Source organism: Notolabrus celidotus, chromosome 1, assembly GCF_009762535.1.
Source record: "Notolabrus celidotus isolate fNotCel1 chromosome 1, fNotCel1.pri, whole genome shotgun sequence".
In the NCBI taxonomy this organism is placed as follows: domain Eukaryota; kingdom Metazoa; phylum Chordata; class Actinopteri; order Labriformes; family Labridae; genus Notolabrus; species Notolabrus celidotus.
This window is the reverse complement of record NC_048272.1, coordinates 1,144,828-1,166,121: the sequence shown is the minus strand read 5'-3', so window position 1 is coordinate 1,166,121 and position 21,294 is coordinate 1,144,828. Positions and strand designations below refer to the sequence as shown.

Genomic DNA, 21,294 nt, shown 5'->3' with positions numbered 1-21,294 from the left:
CGAGACATACAGGAAAAACGAGATGCTGTTTCTCTCTTCCAGCTTTTAAATATCTAAAATTTAAATATAAAATACAATAAAATATAATAAAATACAGTTCTATAAAAACATCCTATGTACACAGTGCAGGTAGTGCAGTGACAGTTTAAAAATGGACAATGAAAATAGATAACAGTGCAAATAGTGCAGACAGTATTCGAGGTAAGTAAATGATTAAGTAAACGGTTAATGTGCAAAAGCAGCTGAGGTAGAGATCTTGTAAGTAGTGTGTGTGTGTGTGTGTGTGTGTGTGTGTGTGTGTGTGTAGGTGTGTGTGTGTGTGTGTGTGTGTGTGTGTGTGTGTGTGTGTGTGTGTGTGTGTTACAGTCCAGGGGGCAGAGGGGGGAGGTAGTGAGTGGAGGGGGGAGGTAGTGAGTGGAATAGCCATAGAATGTATAAAATATAAATATATATAATATAACAGATACATATAAATATATAAAAATATATATAAAATATGTAATAATTGGTTATATATATTAAATATATATATAACCAATCAGTTCTGTGAGGCCATGACGTGGCGGAAACGGAAGTGAAGACCCTGGCCGAAATAAACAAATAAATGAAATTTTTTTTTCTCGTTTTATATTTGTTTTAATATTTTTTTCCCCAAATCATCTGTATATAAAAAAAATCTGAAATGCATATAGTCAACACAAAATAACTCAATAAAGCCCCTTTTTTTTAGATAACGCATGCAAATTTAAAAAAAGTATGCATACAAAAACATTCTAATATATTCTAGAAGGATTTCAATTGGATGATTGAATGTGTGATCAGAAAACACATTTGAGGAGAAAGGCGCACTTAAAAATCGAGAGGGCGACAGCTGCTGACTCAAGCATGCGCTTTTCTGCCAGTGTGTAGTGAAGGAGCATCAAGTTGGACATCATCAAACCAAACCCGGATGTTCTGTTTTCATCACTTCAGACTAAAAACCCAGAAGTGTCTGACACACCAGCAGGGGGGTGTGAAGTGACTCTAATACTTACTTTGTAATTGTACTGCAGCCTAGATTTTTCAGGACACTCTTGAAAGAAATATTTTTAATCTCAATTAGTTTTTCTCCTTTTTGAATAAAGGTAAAATAGTTGGATAAACTCAAGCCCAACAATTTTCCTTATAAGTGTTATCTTTCAGTTTACTCTCTTTTATCATCAATAATACTTGCAATTTAAAATTTGTTGTTTTTTGATGTTGGCTGAGTCTAGATAAGTTAAGATAAGATAAGATATATTTTATTTGTCCCCTGTTGAGGGAAATTCTTTTGTTACAGCAGCTTACAACACGGGACAGGGGAATACAACAATGTACTAACATAGTTAAAGGCACAATGAGGAGTTTTTAACTGACTGAGAAACAGACTGAAACTGATACTGATGCCTCTGTCTGAACCTCAAAAGCAAATAAGACCATCCACAACAACACCGATACCTTCTCTGTTGCCATTTTAAATGCCTGAAACTGTTCTGAGGGGGTAGGTGTCAGAACAGATGATTGATATCCCGCTCTATAAACACCCTTTTTTTGGCTGTTTTCATGGCAAATAATCACATTGTGTGATAAGTATCAATGTTAAAAGACAACAGGATGAAGTTATTGTCTGAAGACACTAATTTTGCATTTGCAGGAGAAGAGATAAGAGGTATCACTTTGTCCACAAGGGGGCACCAGAATCGATACACATTCACATTCACAAATAACTACTGTATCCATCTGAATCGCACTGTTCTTCATACTGTGTATGTTTGTTTTTAAATAACCTGGTGCAATTTTTATCGTGCAATAACTTACCTTATCTATTTATCAGATAGAAGTGTACATAGTGTGTATACATCCATAATAGTTGCCGTATTTAATTCTATTTGTATTTTATTCTATTTTATTCTATTTTACTCTTGTCATTGCTATTACTATTGTTATTATATATTTTTAACTATGTTAGTACATTGTTGTTTTCCCCTGTCCTGTGTTGTAAGCTGCTGTAACAAAATAATTTCCCCCAACGGGGGACAAATAAAGTATATCTTATCTTATCTTATCTTATACACACCAGAAGTTCCTCACAGCAGCTTTAAAAAAATATAATAACAATAATAATAGCAATGACAAAGGTAAAATATAATATCATAAAATAGAATAGAATAAAATAGAACAAAATAGAATAAAATAGAATAAAATAGAATAAAATAGAATAAAATAAAATAAAGTAAAATAAAATAGAATATAATTAAATTAAATATAATTAAATAAAAAAGAATAAAATAGAATAAAATAGGATAAAATAAAATGAAATACAATATGGGAACTATTACAGATATATACACACTATGTACACTTCTATCTGAAGTCTAATAAAAACTAGTACCTCTATCTCGCTCAAATGTTACTTGTTAAGTAAATGTATCTTAAATTAAGTGGGAGAAGATATTTTGACAATAAATGAGACAATTTCATTTGATAAGATTTTGAGTTTTTGCAGAGTGGGGGCTTTGGGAATTAAAAAAAAAGGTTCAGTGTATTTTATTTTGAAATCTGGGACCGGAAGTTGATCCGTGTACTGCAGGTACCACACTAACGAAAAGGGACAGCCGTTAGCAGGAAAATAATGGCCTAACCGTAGTAAACTGCCAGTACGTTGTTTATAATTAGCTCTAAATATAAGACGCGTCCGGACCTGAGCATGTAACCTCTTGATTTGACACACTCGTCTGTCACAGGATCTCTGTTTTCACGTTAACACACCCGGGCAGCTCGGTAGCTAGCTGACACACCAACGCTGGTCCAAGCAGGACAGTGGGTAGCGATGACGGGCAGGAGCACCAGCCGACATCCTCGGACACATCCAGTGTTGCTCACCGTTCTCCTGCTCACTTTAGGTGTGCAGTTGGTGGGTGCATCTTCTGAGTTTGACCCCTACAAAATCCTGGGTGTCGGGAGGAGTGCGAGTCAACCGGAAATCAAAAGGGCTTACAAGAATCTGGCCAAAGAATGGTGAGTGACTGACAGCAGGTCTCTCCAAGAGGCCATGCCACTTCTAGCTCCAGCAGGATGGGTCCTATTCACTCAACAGCAGTGTGTTTATTATCCTATGTGAAACATGGAAGTGAACATCTCTAACCCTCTCTGACACAGCAGTGGTTTATGATAACAAGTGTTTGCTTTTTTCAGGCATCCAGACAAGAACAAGGACCCCAAAGCTGAGGACATGTTCATCAAGGTTTCTAAGTCATATGAGGTAGATGACATGACTCAATTCAAATTTACACAGAGAGATGTTATTGCCAAAGCACATACATTCATACAATACATTATATATATTCACAACACACTACACTCACCATATATACATTAATCACACACCATATCCATTACATGTTATATTCATCACATACATATCAACCATATATTTTATTTTATTTAACCTTTATTTCACCAGGAATAGTCCCATTGAGATACAAAGTCTCTTTTACAAGGGAGTCCTGGCAAGACAGCAGCATAAAAAGTTGCACAAATAGAACAGGACAAAACATACAGTGGCAAGTAACTATTACATGGATTTATAAATGAGCAGCGTTAAGCTTTAAAAGGTGACATATCACGCCTTTTTCATCAATATATATTGGTCTAAGAGGTCCCTAAAACATGTCTTTAAAGTTTAAGCTCAAAAAACACTTTGAAATCAGATTTTGGTCTGCCTGAAAAACCCTCTTCTTCAGCCCTCCTCAGAACACTCTGTTTTCTCTCTGACCACGCCCCCTCAGGAAGTGGATGTGCCCTCGGCTCTCCAGCACGTTGATCTAATGTTTACATGTTGGCTGAATATACACGGCTGCTCACAGACCTGTTACTTCAACCCTCTGAATCTGATCCAGAATCTGATCCTGACGGAGAGGCGCCTGCAGCAGGACCTTTCTGAACCATTGGTCACAGATTTAGTGTTTCTTGTTGTTTTATCTGTCAGCATGTCGACGTGTGTCTTGGTACACAGCTACCAACATGTAGCTATGTGGCTATGCTAACTAGCGCTAGCACTTATCCATGACAAATAAAAATCATCCACTAGATCTTCAAATCTGCAGACGTGGGGAGTAAAACCGACCTTTGTGTTTATTAAGACAGCCTACAACTAGCATGCCTCCCTCCTAAGCTCCTTGTTAGCACGCGTGTGCAGGGAATGAAAAACGGAGGAGGGGTTGAGTTGTATTTTATACAGTCTATGGGCTGAACAAGCTCCGAGCTCTGACTCCGTGACAGACCGGATATTGTTGTTACGTAACAAAAACACTGAAGTCTGAAACGGCTGGTTTCAGCACACATTTACAGAAAGGTGTAGAAATCAGAACAGGGGCAGAATGGATTATTTTCATTCTCGGGGGGTTTGTAGACAGGGACACATATTTCAGGTAGAGAACCATTAAAAAGTCAATTTTGCATGATATGTCACCTTTAAAACATGTGCACAAGCTGATCAGATCATCCTTTATCCTAGTTTTAAAATCCTCCAATCAAATTAAACAGTCCAGTTTCAGGCGACCCTGAAGCTCAAACCAAGAAGAGGGAGCAAAGACATTAAAAGCACTTTTACCAAAGACAGAGCGAGTCTGAGGAATGACAAGAAGAATTTGTCCATGGGACCGAAGGTGACAGCAACTGACAACTTTAGGTCAATATTAGTGATGGGAATTCTGGCTCTATTTAGAGAGCCAGTGCTTTTGGCTCGGCTCACTACAAAGAGCCGGCTCTTTCGGCTCCCAAGTGGCTCCTCAGATTTTTTCTTGTTTGAATTAATGTATGACCTAAAATAATGTAAAAGTATATGTAAAATGAGTAACTAATGTAAAAAACATACATTATATCAAATGTGAGAGTGCTACAAAAATGTATTATAAAGTACAAAAACAAGACTCATCACAATTAGACAAAAAGGTCCAATCTCTGATTGTCTGTATATTATTTATAAACTTTTAAACACCTTCATTAACAGCAGGTTCCCTTCACTGTCTTTATTCTTCACTTATTGCACTGATGGATAAACAGTTCTAATGTCCATGACCTGGATGACTGAGATCCTTCACAGACACTTCTAATGTGCCTTTGCAGGTTTTTTGTGGACCCTGATTGATGACACTTTCACCTTACACAGTCTTCACTCTGCCTTTTAAGAGTCTATGCCGTTTCAATGTGTCTAAAGTTTTCTGAGGAGTTCTGTTTTATTGCTGTTGAGTTGAAGGAAGTTGAAGGTGAACCAGGATTTGATCTCAGAGAGGCAGAGGGTGAGGGAGGAGGGTGGGAGAGTGGAGTCGGGTTTACTGGACAGGTAGAGCTGGGTGTCATCCACGAAGCAGTGGAAGTGAACGCCAAATTTACCAAAAATATTGCCAAGTGGGAGAAGGTAGACGATGAAGAGGAGGAGGAGGACTCAGACAAGACAATTCTATTTACGCTGCTCACTCTTTCTATTTCACTTCCTGCATCATCATGCACTTCCTGTAATCCTAACGTCACTGGTCTTGTCTTCTCACCTTACAGATTCTGTCTAATGAGGAACGAAGGTCCAACTTTGACCGCTACGGACAGATGGATGAAAACCAGCCCTTCGGACAGTCTCAGCAGCAACAGGGTTTCCGCGGCTTCCACAATAGCTTCTACTTTGATGAGTCTTTTTTCCATTTCCCCAGGTATTCCAGGTTCATCTTTATTTTGGTGATTTGTTTCTTGTCTTTTGAGGTTACTGTCAGAATCAGTATCAGTAAACATTAGGCGTTAGAAGCCTGTTTGATAGAGTGACAGGTTTCTTCTTTTTCATGTGTTCTCACAACTTTTTTTCATAATTGTTTGTTAACTAGCATTTTTTCATGTCTAGTCCAGGGTTTATTCAATCAATCAATCAATCAATCAATCAATCAATCAATCAATCAATCAATCAATCAATCAATCAACCAATCAATCAATCAATCAATCAATCAATCAATCAGTCAATCAATCAATCAATCAATCAATCTTTATCTGTATAGCACCAAATCACAACAAAAGGTGTGCGTTCAAGACGCTTCTACAAACATAATAATAATAATAATAATGCATTTTATTTATAAAGGCTCCTTTCTTAGCACTCAAGGTCACCGTACAGGGCAGAGTTTAAAAAACAACATAAAAATGAAGCTGATAAAATCAACAAGGCATGATACAGTGTAATTAAAATACAAATAAACTGAACAGGATCAGATACAGAGCAGTGAAGAGGTGTAATCAGAGTGAACATGACAGTTTAAAAAGATGTGTCTTGAGATGTGATTTGAAAATGGAAAGAGAGTCGATGTTACGGATGTCTGGTGGGAGGGTGTTCCAGAGGCGGCAGGGGGGGGCGCAGACCGGCTGAAGGCTCTGGACCCCATGGTGGTTAAACAGGCGGGTGGTGTAGTGAGGTGAATGGAAGAAGAAGACCTGAGAGAGTGGCTGGGTGTGTTGATGTGGAGAAGTTCAGAAAGGTATGGAGGAGCGAGGTTATGGAGGGCCTTAAAGGTGAGGAGCAGGATCTTGTAATCGATGCAGGTCTTGACCGGTAACCAGTGAAGCTGCTGAAGGACGGGGGTGATGTGATTAATGGATGGGGTTCTGGATTAGAGTTCTGGACCAGTTGGAGTTTATGGATGGATTTGAGAGGGAGACCAAAGAGGAGGGAGTTACAGTAATCAATGCATGAAGTGACCAGGGTGTGAACGAGTGTGGCAGTGCTGTTGGGTGTGAGGGACGGGCGGAGGCGGTTGATGTTACATAGATGGAAATATGAAGACCGAGTGACATTACTGATGTGGGATTGAAATGATAGTGTGCTGTCAAGGATGACACCCATACTCTTAACCTGGGGGGAGGGAGAAACTGAGGAGTTGTCAATGGTAAATGAAAAACTGTTGAGCTTGGAAATGGTGGATTTTGTGCCCATGAGGAGAACCTCGGTTTTATTACTGTTTAATTAGGAGGTCTAAACCCACCCTATGTCAAATTATGAACAGAGACCCAACAGGCAGAAACCTCAGGCAGAACCAGACTCATGTTAGACAGCCATCATTGACGACCGAGTTGCGTCTTGAAAGAGGGATAGAGGAGAATAAGAGAGAGATTGTTGGCTCCTCCTTGTGTTTGCTTTTTGTTAGTGGTAATAATGGAAACAAAAAAACAGTACCCCTACCATCCTGGATCAAATAACAATTGTCCCAATAATTTAAATATAAAGCTGATCATTTAAGAGGAAATGGAATTTCAGGTACTAATCAGTTCCTGACTTTAGCCTCTCACATTTTAGGAGTTGGCTGCTTTTTTTCTAATTCACATCTTTTTTAATTGAATACATTATTTTATTTTTCTTAAATTAGTGCTCTCCTACTTTGAGAGTTGTATTTGTCTTTTTAAACACCTTTGTCTCATTGGATGTTAAAAAAACAACATATGAAATGACTATCAGTCACAGATTTGATGTACTATGATGTCCATATGATGTGATTTTAATAGAAGTTCACAATTCCTCATAGAGAAATCTATCCTATGTTCTGTTTGATTGTCAAACTAAATGTCTCAAGATTTAGAACTGATGAACAGATAGGACAGAGACAGGTTTCCCTCAGGTTGTGCCCTAGCAGCACAGCACCCTGCAGACTATGGCTATAAAAAGACTCACTGACTTGTTTCCGACCCTCCACCAGGTCCAGAGACTTTGCAGACAGCAAGTACCTGCTCCACCACGCGCAGTTTAACAGCGATGTCCTCCCAGACAGCCACAAGAGGCCGTACCTCATCAAAGTGACCTCCGAGTGGTGCTTTGCATGCATCCACATCGAGCCTGTGTGGAAGGAGACGGTACAGGAGCTGGAGCCGCTGGGTAATCTGCTCTCACTGGACCTCCCACACACACACATTTAAAGTCCAGGCTGGTTTTTCTAAAGAGCCTCATAACATGAGGTTAATGTTTGCTTTGTTGCAGGCCACATCCAAAGTGTCAGGACGCTTTGCAGAGAGCTGTTTCTTAAATTATGCATAAGGGTTTATTTGTTCTTGTTGGTTTCCTGGAGCAAAAGAGAGAAGCCAAGGGTGGAATTCAACACTATGTAACAAAGTTTGACACAGGGGATGAATTTTAAGTGGTCAGGTGAATTCTGCAAAGTAGAAGTTCAATTACTAGACCCCTGTAGACTCTCATGCTTAGTCTGTTATAACTAAGTAGCCTGCCCTTGAAAAATATCCTGCATATTTATGTAACCCGGTGGACTTATAGTTAGTCATCAAGATGTATCATAGGCTGAGCTCATATACTATGAAGCTATCTATAACTTTGCTGGATATGTTGAAGAAGATGCAATTGAATCATCTGAATTTGAAGATATGACCGTATATCACTCACGTTTAATCGGCCAAATTAGGACAAACAACAATAACAGCACAAGGAGACTGACACAATAAGGCTGTGTGAAGTAGCTTTGTTAGCAAATCACTCTCTAACATATCCAGTAGTCATCAACATTTGTTTGTATAGAGTTAAAGGGAACCAAACAAACCTGAGTCCAAAATTCTAACTGACTTTAACACTCAGTTACTCATGAGAAATATAAACATCTGTGCTGGAAGATGTAGGGGAGAACGGGGCTGGTTGTCACACTTTTTACTGTTTTGATGATTGCTCATCATCAAAACATCTTTCAATAGTCATTCCTACTTTAAATTGAAGCTTAAGGTTTTTGGCTTGAAATGTGTATCCCTCTCATTTTCCAACTCATTGTAACAAAAAGGCAATTAACTATCAAAGACACTCTGACACATTCTGACAACCAACCCCATCATTGGTCATCATTGGTTGTCACACACTATGGGGTTAGTTGTCACACACTATGGGGTTAGTTGTCACACACTATGGGGTTAGTTGTCACACACTATGGGGTTGGTTGTCACACACTATGGGGTTAGTTGTCACACACTATGGGGATGGTTGTCACACACTATGGGAATGGTTGTCACACACTATGGAGTTAGTTGTCACACACTATGGGGTTGGTTGTCACACACTATGGGGTTAGTTGTCACACACTATGGGGTTGGTTGTCACACACTATGGGGTTGGTTGTCACAAACTATGGGGATGGTTGTCACACACTATGGGGTTGGTTGTCACAAACTATGGGGATGGTTGTCACAAACTATGGGGTTGGTTGTCACACACTATGGGGTTGGTTGTCACACTACTGGGTTGGTTGTCACACACTATGGGGTTGGTTGTCACACACTATGGGGTTGGTTGTCACACACTATGGGCTTGGTTGTCACACACTATGGGGTTGGTTGTCACACTACTGGCTTGGTTGTCACACACTATGGGGTTGGTTGTCACACACTATGGGGTTGGTTGTCACACACTATGGGGTTGGTTGTCACACACTATGGGGTTGGTTGTCACACACTATGGGGTTGGTTGTCACACACTATGGGGTTGGTTGTCACAATGGTATTTTAATGGGAAAAATCTTTTAAAAAAGGTAAGAAGGCAGAACTAAGTTTGAAAGTTTAATTGCACTTACACTGTTGTTTGTATAGAGTTATAGGGAACCAAACAAACCTGAATCCAAAATTCTAACTGACTTTAAGACTGTTTCTTCCTCAGTTACTCATGAGAAATACAAACATCTGTGCTGGAAGATGTAGGGGAGAACGGGGCTGGTTGTCACTTTTTACTGTTTTGATGATTGCTCATCATCAGAACATCTTTCAATAGTCATTCCTACATTATATTGAAGCTTAAGGTTTTTGGCTTGAAATGAGTATCCCTCTCATTTTCCAACTCATTGTAACAAAGAGGCAATTAACTATCAAAAACACTCTGACACATTCTGACAACCAACCCCAACATGGGGTCAGATTGCCAATCAGATTGAAAATGCAAATGTCACACCTGGAATCAACTCCAGACCTTTTACCTGCTTAATTGATGATAAAATAACGAGGGAATAGTCCACACCTATCCATGACATAGCTTTTGAGTTGATTGTCCCATTACTTTTGGTCCCTTAAAAAGTGGGAGTCACATATGGAAACTGTTGTAATTCCTACACCGTTCACCTGATTTGGAAGTAAATACCCTTAAATTAAAGCTGAACGTCTGCAGTTAAAGCACATATTGTTCATTTCATTTCAAATACATTGTTGTGGTGTATAGAGCCAAAAAGACAAGAATTGTGTCGATGTCCCAATATTTATGGACCTGACTGTACATCACTCTGTCAGACTAAAAACAGATGTATGCATCTTTTATGAACACGGTCCATTAGACAGTCCCTCACTCATCTCACATCCTCTGAAAAGGCTTTCTTGTGGTTGTTTGGTAAAAGACAGAACTAGCTCTAAAACATAATCCTGGTTTGTGTCTGTATGATTTTACTGCACAATTTTAATCTTTGACTCTCAAGAGCATCTATTAGCTTTGCTGAATTACATTTGACTTTTTGTTTTTTGAATAACTCTCATTTGAATGTTGGATAACTTAGTCAAAGCTTTGCCAGCAGGAGTGTCAATAGTTAGGCAGCTCTCTGTGTTTGCATTGACTCTTCTCATTGTCCACAATCACTTGAACAACACATTAAATCAGCTTCAGGTTATTCAGGTTATATATTTTTCCTTTTATTGAAAGGATAATTAGCCTTGATCTACCATGTCAGATGTAATACTTTTCTTTCTCTGTGATTTCACCAGGTATCGGCATAGGCATTGTAGATCTGGGTTATGAGCGTCGCCTTGCAAACCAGCTGGGTGCTCACCGCGCTCCCTCCATCATCGGGCTGGTGAACGGCAGAGTCACCTTCTTCCACCAGGCTGTGGTTCGAGAGCATCTGCGACAGTTTATAGAAGACCTGTTGCCCCAGAAACTGGTGGAAAAGGTAAATGCATCTGACACACTGCTACATGTGTTGCTATCTTAAAGAAAAACAAGTCAGAAACAGGGTTTAAGTATTATGTTATTATATATTATGTTGAAGTCAATGGAGTTCTTCAATCAATGGTCTGTGAGTATTGCAGCTCTCACTTTCAAGCTAACCAACGTTACAACCAAGCAGAGGTAGAGTAGGGCAGGTCTTGGCAAATTAGGCAAGGCAAATTTATTTGTATAGTGCATTTCATACACGAGGGCAACTCAATGTGCTTTACATTAAAACATTAAAAGCATTGGAAACATTCAGACAAGCATAAAAGAACACAATTAAAATGACAAATATAATAAAACAGAAAAGAAAAGGAAAATTAGAAATATGTTAAAAATAAAATGAGGTTAAAGTGAGTTAAAATGAGCTAAGATAGGAAGGCAGTGGCAAATAAAAAAGTCTTAATCTTTGATTTAAAAGAGGTAAGAGTTGGAGCAGACCTGCAGCTTTCAGGGAGTGTGTTCCAGATATGTGGTGCATAATGACTAAACGCTGCTTCACCATGTTTCCTTCTGACTCTAGGGACTGAAAGCAGACCAGTACCTGATGACCTCAGAGGTCGAGGTGGTTCATAAAGTAGCAGCAGATCAGCCTAAACCATTCAGTGCTTTATAAACCATCAGCAGGATTTTAAAGTCTACTCTCTGACAGACAGGAAGCCAGTGTAGAGATCTAAGAACTGGAGGGATGTGGTCTACTTTGTTGGTCCTTGTTGCAGCGTGTTGGACCTAGCAATGTTGTGTTAGCATGTCATGCTGGGCTCAGAATGAAAAACAGATCAATGAAACCAGGTGCAGATGTCATAATAGTTGACAAGGGACTTAGAAAAAAGGGGTGCAGGCCTAGCGGTCTAAGTGCAGGCCCCATATACAGAGACTATAGATCTCGTAGCAGAGGTCGCAGGTTTGATTCCAGCCTCGACCAGTTGCTGCATGTCCTCCTCCAGCCTCTACTCCCCATGTTTCCTGTCTCTCTTCAGCTGTCCTATTCATTAAAGGCAAACATGCCCCAAAAAAAAGAAAAAAAGGGGTGCAGGGACAAATAGAAGAAAGTGTCGTTTGGCAGTAGGTGTCACAAACTGAAAGAGCCGGGCACCTGTTTGAAGAAAACTACTATATGCCCACCAACAGTGAGGAAGTGCTCTCTCTCCAGGAATGGGACTTGGTTCTAAAGTGCATGCTGTTACACTCACTCACAACTTCTACACACAGTTGACCAGAAAAGTTTTATGAAGCGTGAAGTTGTTGTCTCTGTTTAATGTTAAGCTTAAGTATACTGTTTTTAATGAAGTAAGAGAACTGTTATTAACCAATTACAATTGTTTCTCCAGGTGACAGACAACAACTACCAGGCTTTTCTGGATAACTGGCATGCTGAAAATAAGCCCAGCATTCTCTTGTTTGACCAAGTCCCCTTTGCCCCCCTTATGTTCAAAGTAAGTGACGTGTTTATTTACACACTTGAATTCTTTTTTGTCTGAAAAAAAAAAATTCTGATCGCTAATGACTTAAAGCTGGGGTTGGTAATCAGATTTAGATCCACTTTTTGTTATACTGGTTAAAATGATCTTTATGTCCTGATGGTAATCAATACATGATGTGTTCTTAAAAAAGAGTGAAGAAAAGCTGCTATCTACAGCCGGAGTAAACCTGGGAAAACACCAACCAATCACTGTCATTAGGGTCCAATTTATGAAACCAATCAAATCCCGTCCTGCCGTTCTGCCCGCCTCCTGCAGAGCGTACATTTCCCCAGCATTCACTCCCCGTCCCCTGCCTCTGCTTCCCCTGACTCTACTGACTGCCCCTCTCCCTCCACCTCGGGCCTGTCCCCTCTGACCCGATGAGGTGCTTTGCTCAGGACTGTAGTCCGGATCAGAGTCTAAAAAGCTCTCACCACGGGGGCTCTGACAAGCAGAAGAATGAATGACATTTAGTAAGTCCTACAGAAAATGTAGATGTACTGTAGCGTCCGTCCGGACGCTGTAGTGATGACGAGCCGATTCATGAACACGTTGATCTTTAATAACCGGTCACTGTCGGCCGTGATCACGCCAACCAACAAAGCAACAATCAATGTTTGAATGAATGAAGAACTTCTCCTCTTGTCTCTCCTCTCTCCCGCTCACACACTCTACACCTCTCCTGATGCCTTCACTGACTGTCAACACTGTAGGAATTAAGAACATCTACACTGAACAGGTTTAACAAACAGTAGAGCTGTTACAGTATTATATATGTGTTATAACTTTTCTCCTGATATCGTGTCACCGGTACAACTGGATAATGCTAGCATGACAGTTGTGAGTGCTAACAGCAGCCATGTTTGTTTGTGTTTTTAACTTTCACTATGAGAATGTTTTGGTGAGGACCGGTTTTGAATCAGTCACCATCATATGGTCATGAATCAGCGGCGCTCGTTCATGTGAGCGGGGGCGTCGTTTTGGAGGAGCTCCGAGGGGAAGGGGGGGAGGGGTTAGACGGAGTCCCGAAGACATGCTACATTCAAATTCATGCTAGTTTTCCAAAACTACCAACCCCAGCTTTAATATCACTTCCTGTGTTACACATACTTGAATCCCCAGTATTGTCAAATACCCTGGCAATATTGTTTTACTAACCCTAATACCAATAAGGTAGAAGAAGTTGGCTTACACTATAACCAATCAGTATTCATGGTAGTAATGAAGTGTGTACAGTTCTGAGTTAACATAAAACTATATGAAATGTTGAATAAGTATCTCACCTTCCCACCTCCTCCTTCCAGTTGACAGCGTTTGCCTTCAGAGACTATGTGCGCTTCGGCTACGTGGATCAGGGTGACACACAGAACAATCGAATACTGTGGCAGTTCAACATAAACACGTACGCCCCCACCATGCTGCTATTTAAAGAGGACACGGAGAAGCCTGTGGACATCATCCAGGTACATCCACGGCAGCTTGCAGACTCGTCATCATTGTTCATGTTGTAACATCTTCACAACTCACCACTTCTCCCTCTTTGTCTCTCTTTCAGGCCAGAGGGATGAAGCGACAGATCATGGATGAGTTTGTCTCCAACAACAAGTTCCTGCAGGTTCCCCGGCTGGTCAACCAGCAGCTCTTTGATGAGCTCTGTCCTGTCAAGCAGTTTCACCGTCGGAGGAAGTAAGACATTTTAGAAGCAGAATCCTAACCTCTGGTCCTGCTATTAATATCTCACTGAAATTAAACCCTTGTGTAATAAGATAATACCTCTCCACTCCTCGTGTACTCCCATTGATTCTGTTAGAGGAAATAAATAAGCTTGACCAAACTATGGTTAATGTCACTGTGAACTGACTGTGAACTGTTTGCAGGTACTGTGTGCTGCTGATCACAGGCGAGGACCAAACCTTCCTTCCAGGCAATAAAGCTTTCCTGGCGTTTGCGTCCACAAACAGTAAAGAGGTGCTGCGGTTTGCGTATGTTTACCAGCGACACCAGCAGCCTCTCTGTCAGGCTCTGCTCCACAATCAGGCTGCTGCCTCACCTCAGGTTGGTGTGGTGATAACAAACACAAACTCACTAGCATGCTTCTTCAATCAGTGTCCTGTATAAACTTACATTCAGGGCATTGAAGGTAAATCTTTTATATTTGGAATGTACAGAATTTGATATGTGTCAGATTACCAACATGACTCTGCACAACCTCAGCTTACAGTAACAGTGTTTTTTAATGTCTCCTTCTAGGTGGTGATTCTTGAGAGGCGGAGCCAGGCTGGCAGAGTCCTCTTCCGCTCTGTGAGTGGTGGCTGGAACGGCAGCGAGGAAGATAAGTACCGTCTTCATGAACAGCTGGAGATCCTTCAGAAAGACCCCACCTACCTGACCTCGGACACCACCCTGCCTACACTTAACAACGAGATGGCTCCAGTAAGTCACACACTCACCATCTCCCTGGAGTCTGGGCTGTGGTTAAAACATACCTCTTTAAGGATTCATGTTGTTGTTTTCTTTTGAAACCTTCTAGATCTTTATTATTCAGTGGATAAATGCTGCCTATGATTACATCCTGCAAGTCTATGATGACCTTCTCTACTCCAACTGGTAAGACAACACTGTCCTATACAGTCTGCTGCATTTCTTTACTGCAAAGAAGGAGCAATGTCATTGCCTGATTAAGCTTGATGTGCACTTTTCACTGGAACCTTTCACTCAGAACCTTTCTCTCCCTCTAAAGGCGAGAGATGATGCCCATCCTGTCACTCATCTTCTCAGCCCTCTTCATTCTTTTCGGCACTGTCATCATTCAGGCTTTTAGGTAAGAGAAAGAAGGGTTTACAATCTTTCTAAATAATAATAATAACAATAATTCATTTTATTTATAGGCACCTTTCTGGACACCCAAGGTCACACTCAACAGTAAAGAATACACACATTAGAATGAAGATACAATACTAGAAGGATGAAAGGGGGGAGGGGAAGTCATTCCAGTCCCAAGGGGACAGATTAGAGTGTGTAAGCTTGGCGGTAAAGGTGAGTTTGAAGGTGTTAGGAGAGGTGGAATTCTGTATCTCCAGGGGGAGAGAGTTCCAGAGGCGGGGGGGGCGAGCGGCTGAAGGCTCTCGACTAGGGATGTACATTTTAAGTATTTTCCGTGATCGATCAATTATCGATTCATTGATTAAAAAAAACCCCATTCTTATTCTTCCGTCAAAAAAAAGGCCAACTACGTTGTTTTCCCCCTAAATTGTATTTTCTACAGCAACAAAATGCATATAACTGACAGGATTGAATACGGGTACATGTTTGACACGCAGAATATCAACGATCAGGCTCATTAAAATATTCTACGCGGACATAATCTTATAAAGTGAAGGCTGAGACTACGAACAGAAAATTACTTCAGACTCCCAGTGTCCAGTTTTCTGCCTTCTCGTTCTTATTGAGAAAAATAAACGTGTATTTGATCAGGTGTCAGCCGGGAGCGCAACCGGGTCACTATCAGTCCAGCTGCAGAAAAGCTCAGACGGCTCTGATGGTCTGCAAACATAGCGTACCTGAATTTCCCACCTGTCTGTTGCCTTCGTATCCTAAGGTGGGAAATGTCCTGTTTAAAGCTGTCACTCTTCGTGCCCGTGTTGTTGTTGGCAGCAGTTTTGTATTGATCCTCTTTAAAAAAAACGCACGTGGAGACCTGACGCGCAGCCGCTGCCCCCAACTGAGCGTCTCCGCTGTGTGCAACACCTTTAACAGCTGAATCACATCCAAACATGCTTTAAACTTAAAACACGACCACATGATGTTTGTTCCACGTGACGGAAAATTGATAACAAAAATGCGTGTTTCGAGTAATTTCTTAACAATCAATTAATCGATAATCGATTAATTGTGGTCATCCCTACTCTCGACCGCATGGTGGTCAAGCGAGCAGGTGGGAGGGAGAGTTGGATGGAAGAGGAGGACCTGAGACTACGGTAGGGTGGGTATTTTTGCATGGAGGAGCTCAATGAGGTCCTGAGGAGCTAAGTTGTTGATGGTCTTATAGGTGAGGAACAGAATCTTGAAAATGATGCAGTATTTAATGGGAAGCCAGAGGAGTTGCTGCAGGACAGGTGTGATGTGGGCTGGTGGATAGGGTTCTGGTGATGATGCGGGCAGTGGAGTTTTGAACCAGTTGAAGTTTATGGATGGATTTGTTGGGTAAACCAAAAAGAAGGGAGCTGCAGGAGTCTAGGCAGGAGGTGAGCAGGGTGTGAACCAGAATGGATGCACTGTCCCTGATGTGGGACTGGAATAACAGTGTACTGTCTTGTTAATCTTCATGATGATTTGTGGTTTTCAGCAGCTTGTGATAATTATTTCATTTGTGGTGCATTTTTTTAGTGAACCAGGTGAGAGCAAACCCCGAACACCAAAGCCAAAGGAGCAACCGCAAACTGAGGATGACGCTTCAAGCAGAGCTAACACCACCAGGTAATGTAGCGGGGAGAAGGGAACATGACATGGAGGCAGAATACTTTAATGTCGCAGTAACATACTTTTGCCTCACAGTTTGAGGCAAAGTGGATGATGTGTTCAGGTGTATTCTAATCCAAGCTCGGCTTTGGTTGTAAAAGCAGCCTTGTGACGTTGTTCCACATTAATTCCTCTACTTAGTAATAAAACATGACTCAGCAGTACAGCATTAAAATTCATATTTTTTCCCAAACCAAGCGGAGGTGTGATTTATAGAGTAAACAAATCTGTGAAAGATATGACAGACTTTGGACACATAGCTAACTGTTTATATTTATCTACAGCTGGCTTATGTGTACTGCTTAATCAGATTTATAACCCCTCACAGCTTCTCCTTTACTACGTCCACTGTGTCAAGTTTTAAAAGTATGAGCCATCTAAAGAAAATGACTATCACCTAAGGACAAAATCATATGAGGACATGTAGCTTGGATTTTTCATGACCAGTAATATAATTGAACCTGGGTGCTTGTTTTTAACATACTTTAAAGGTGACATATCATGCACAATGGACTTTTTAATGGCTCTCTACCTGAAATATGTGTCCCTGTCTACAAACCCCCTGAAAATGAAAAGAATCCATTCTGCCCCTGTTCTGATTTCTCCACCTTTCTGTAAATGTGTGCTGAAACCAGCCGTTTCAGTTTTCAGTGTTTTTCATACGTCACAACGCCATCCGGTCTGTAACAGGAAGTCAGAGCTGGGAGCTTGTTCAGCCCATAGACTGTATAAAATACAACTCAACCCCTCCTCCGTTTTTCATTCCCTGCACACATGTGTGCTAACAAGGAGCTTAGGAGGGAGGCATGCTAGTTGTAGGCTGTCTTAATAAACACAAAGGTCGGTTTTACTCCCCACGTCTGCAGATTTGAAGATCTAGTGGAGGATTTTTATTTTTCATGGAAAAGTGCTAGCGCTAGTTAGCATAGCCACATAGCTACATGTTGGTAGCTGTGTACCAAGACACACGTCGACATGCTGACAAATAAAACAACAAGAAACACTAAATCTGTGACCAATGGTTCAGAAAGGTCCTGCTGCAGGCGCCTCTCCATCAGGATCAGATTCTGGATCAGATTCAGAGGGTTGAAGTAACGCGGGTCTGTGAGCAGCCAACATGTAAACATTAGATCAACATGCTGGACAGCCAAGGCCATGTCCACTTCCTGAGGGGGCGTGGTCAGAGAACTCATTCTCATTTAAAGGCACAGACACAGAAAACAGCCTGTTCTGAGCAGGGCTGAAAAAGAGGGGTTTACAGGCAGACCAGAATCTGATTTCAAAGTGTTTTTTGAGCAATAAACTTTAAAGACATGTTTTGGGGACCTCTTAGACCAATATATGTTGATGAAAAAGAGCAGAATATGTCACCTTTAAAAGAAACCTTTGATTGTTTTTGAGAATTTTGAGACAGAGAGTATTTAGACAGACTTCTATCACAAATTTATTGATATGGCGAATGATGATGACGGGTTTTAAAAATGACCTTTTTATGTGAATAGTGCCCTAATTCTACACCAATATGACTCTGTAAAGGTACCCAGAAGACTTCTTTCTGAAATAAAGAACTTAATTCTAAATGTCATCCAAGTCTATTCTGTCTTTCTCTTTGATCTGTACAGCCGTCCTCCTAAGAAAGATTTTGTGGAAGTGACAGAGCTGACGGACCTCACATACACCAGCAACCTGGTCAAGCTGAGACCAGGACACATCAACGTTGTTCTTGTGCTCACCAATGCCTCCAAGACCGCCTTACTCAGGAAATTTGCCAAGGAGGTTTTCTCCTTCTCTGGGTAAGTCTCAGAACTACAGGATTCTTTTTTGAAGTTTCTTCTTTCCACAGTATTATATGCATCCTAAACTTCTCTACCTCTACAGGACTCAGAATCTCCACTTCTCCTTTCTCAATGCTGATAAACACAATCACTGGATGCCATCGCTCCTCCACTCAACATCTGCCATGCAGGATCAGGGCCGCGATGAGGACGAGGAGTCTTCAGATTACTCGGGCCACGTACTGGCTCTGAATGGCCACAAGAAATACTTCTGCCTCTTTAGACCCGTTTTCACAGGAGACGACCCCAACGACTCCTCATCAGAGACCTCGTTCTCCTCTGACAACCGGAGAAAATCAAGGTCCAGGTCCAGATCCAGCTCCCACTCAAGATCCAGGTCCCACTCCAGGGAGGATGGGGCTGGAGGGAAGAGAGGCTCCAGTAGGGCGACGAGCATAGACGTCCACCACAAGCTGGACAGATTAGGACTTTGGATGGAGAGGCTGATGGAGGGTACCCTGCCTAGATTACAGGTCCCTGCTTGGCCCATTTTGGATGAAGCCACGAACAACCTCTCTGCAGAGAGCTGAGGTCACACTCACAGAGGTACGGACAGTAGCAGAAACTTTTCATGGTCCCCTCCTGGTTAAGTCCTTTAGCAAAAAAACACAAACAAACTGCAGTTTCTGAAGAATAAGTTAAGTTTTCTTTTTGCACAGGTAGGTTGCTGCACTGATCTGATGAAACCTGTTTACAGAATGTCATGTATTTCTCTGTTTCAGAGTGTGGAGCAGATAGAAATTTTACAGCTTAGCTTTGAAATGCAATTTTGTGCATGTTAAGAGCTGCAATGAACATGCCTAGAGACAAAGGCTGAGTCTGAGCTGCTTGAAGGAAAACAGCAAAAGCAAGTTTTTCCTTTTATGTTAGAGCTGTAGTCCTTAAATATATGAGTTTTCTTTAACCCCTCCTCCCCCACACACACAGGCAGGAGGTATATATATCAACAAGTTCCAACTACATCCATACATCCTGTCACTGTGTGTCGCCCACAAGCATTGTGGTACAGACATTTGCTGTGGCTAGGTGCATGTGTGTGGACTACACCAATGTACAATGTGTGTGTGTGTGTGTGTGTGTGTCACAGAGCAACTCCAGTTATGTTATTTTCTCATACAGCTCAGAATAAGCACATTTTCTGATTGCCCTGCTCTTGTCCTCTAACAACTGATCTCAAATATTTGCCTTTAGTGCATCTTCACCGCGGACGCTCCCTCCACATGAAATGAACAACACATCCCTCAGGCGATGAATTTGCCCACATGTGATCAGATCTTCACATAGATTAATAGAAGTCTTGAAAATGAAGCCTGATGCACTGACATTCTTCTTTCTGTAGCCTTCAGTCAGACATGATTAATCACCTTTTTTTTTTTTTGCTCCTATATCTGACAAAACATTTACAATTAACACAAGACAGATAGGTTAGTGTGCTGTAATGGGCATATAACACAATTTATGTGTCCTTGTGTTTTGAAAAATGAGTTGGTCAAATTTGGAGCTCTTACACTTTGCAATGAGTTGCCATATCTTGCTGCTTTTGTTGAAATATGCTACAACCAAGTTTGAATTCAGGTGGCGTCAAAAATCACTGTCTGTCAATGAACCCAACAGTTATAAAGCGACCTTTATGTCTTATTTTGCTATTGTGTTTTAAAAGTTTAAAGTTGACCGAATCAGGGAGAAACATCAAATGCTGTCATATTATATTTGCCCTTTTAAGACTCCCTCCCCCCCTCCTTTAAATAACTGTAGACAATGCATGACATGAGTACACATTAAATCACTTCTAAATGTTATTAAGGGAATTTACACTGGCAGCTTAAATGTGTCATTACCTCTGTCTCCTCCTTTAACTCTGTAATCTGACTAATCTGCTTTTTCAAAAGTATTTGCCGTACACTGTAACTCCTCATCATTTTTTATTTCATGCCCTTTAAACTTTATATATGTCCATATAAAATTGTAACAAGTGAAGTGTAACTTATGAAAGAAAGTGATTTTAAAACAGTTAATTTATTAAAATGGAAGACCTGCTTTAATATTTATCTCATTTTGTGCTTCTTCAAACTAATACATTTTTGATTTACAACAATAAAGCATTCAACATGTCGATGTTCACTGTGTTTTTTAATTACCATGTAATTATAAGCAGCAGCTAAATTAAATGTTTCAATGCCTCAAAACTACACAGAGATGATTTTAAAGGTGACATATCATGCAAAATTGACTTTTTAATGGTTCTCTACCTGAAATATGTGTCCCTGTCTACAAACCCCCTGAGAATGAAAAGAATCCATTCTGCCCCTGTTCTGATTTCTACATCTTTCTGTAAATGTGTGTGAAACGAGCCGTTTCAGACTTCAGTGTTTTTGTTACGTAACAACAATATCCGGTCTGTCACGGAGTCAGAGCTCGGAGCTTGTTCAGCCCACAGACTGTATAAAATACAACTCAACCCCTCCTCCGTTTTTCA

General features: G+C 40.8%; 1 protein-coding gene across 1 annotated transcript; it reads left to right on the top strand.

Moving 5' to 3' along the window:
• Positions 1 to 2,581: 2,581 nt before the first annotated feature.
• dnajc16l (DnaJ (Hsp40) homolog, subfamily C, member 16 like) lies at positions 2,582 to 20,860 on the top strand. Its single transcript, XM_034684401.1, has 16 exons — positions 2,582 to 3,036; positions 3,214 to 3,280; positions 5,575 to 5,723; positions 7,746 to 7,921; positions 10,777 to 10,961; positions 12,334 to 12,438; positions 13,770 to 13,928; positions 14,021 to 14,151; positions 14,343 to 14,520; positions 14,716 to 14,898; positions 14,996 to 15,072; positions 15,206 to 15,286; positions 16,852 to 16,941; positions 18,606 to 18,776; positions 18,862 to 19,364; positions 20,010 to 20,860. Exons 1-15 carry the CDS (start codon positions 2,849 to 2,851, stop codon positions 19,346 to 19,348), a joined length of 2,427 nt encoding a protein of 808 aa, XP_034540292.1. The 5' UTR covers positions 2,582 to 2,848; the 3' UTR covers positions 19,349 to 19,364; positions 20,010 to 20,860.
• The last annotated feature ends 434 nt before the right edge of the window (positions 20,861 to 21,294 follow it).

Coding starts and splice junctions, on each gene's coding strand:
- dnajc16l (XM_034684401.1), top strand. CDS start 2,849: ATGACGGGCAGGAGCACCAGCCGACATCCTCGGACACATCCAGTGTTG. Junction 7,922..10,776: donor ACAGGAGCTGGAGCCGCTGG/GTAATCTGCTCT, acceptor TGATTTCACCAG/GTATCGGCATAGGCATTGTA. Junction 10,962..12,333: donor CCCAGAAACTGGTGGAAAAG/GTAAATGCATCT, acceptor TTGTTTCTCCAG/GTGACAGACAACAACTACCA.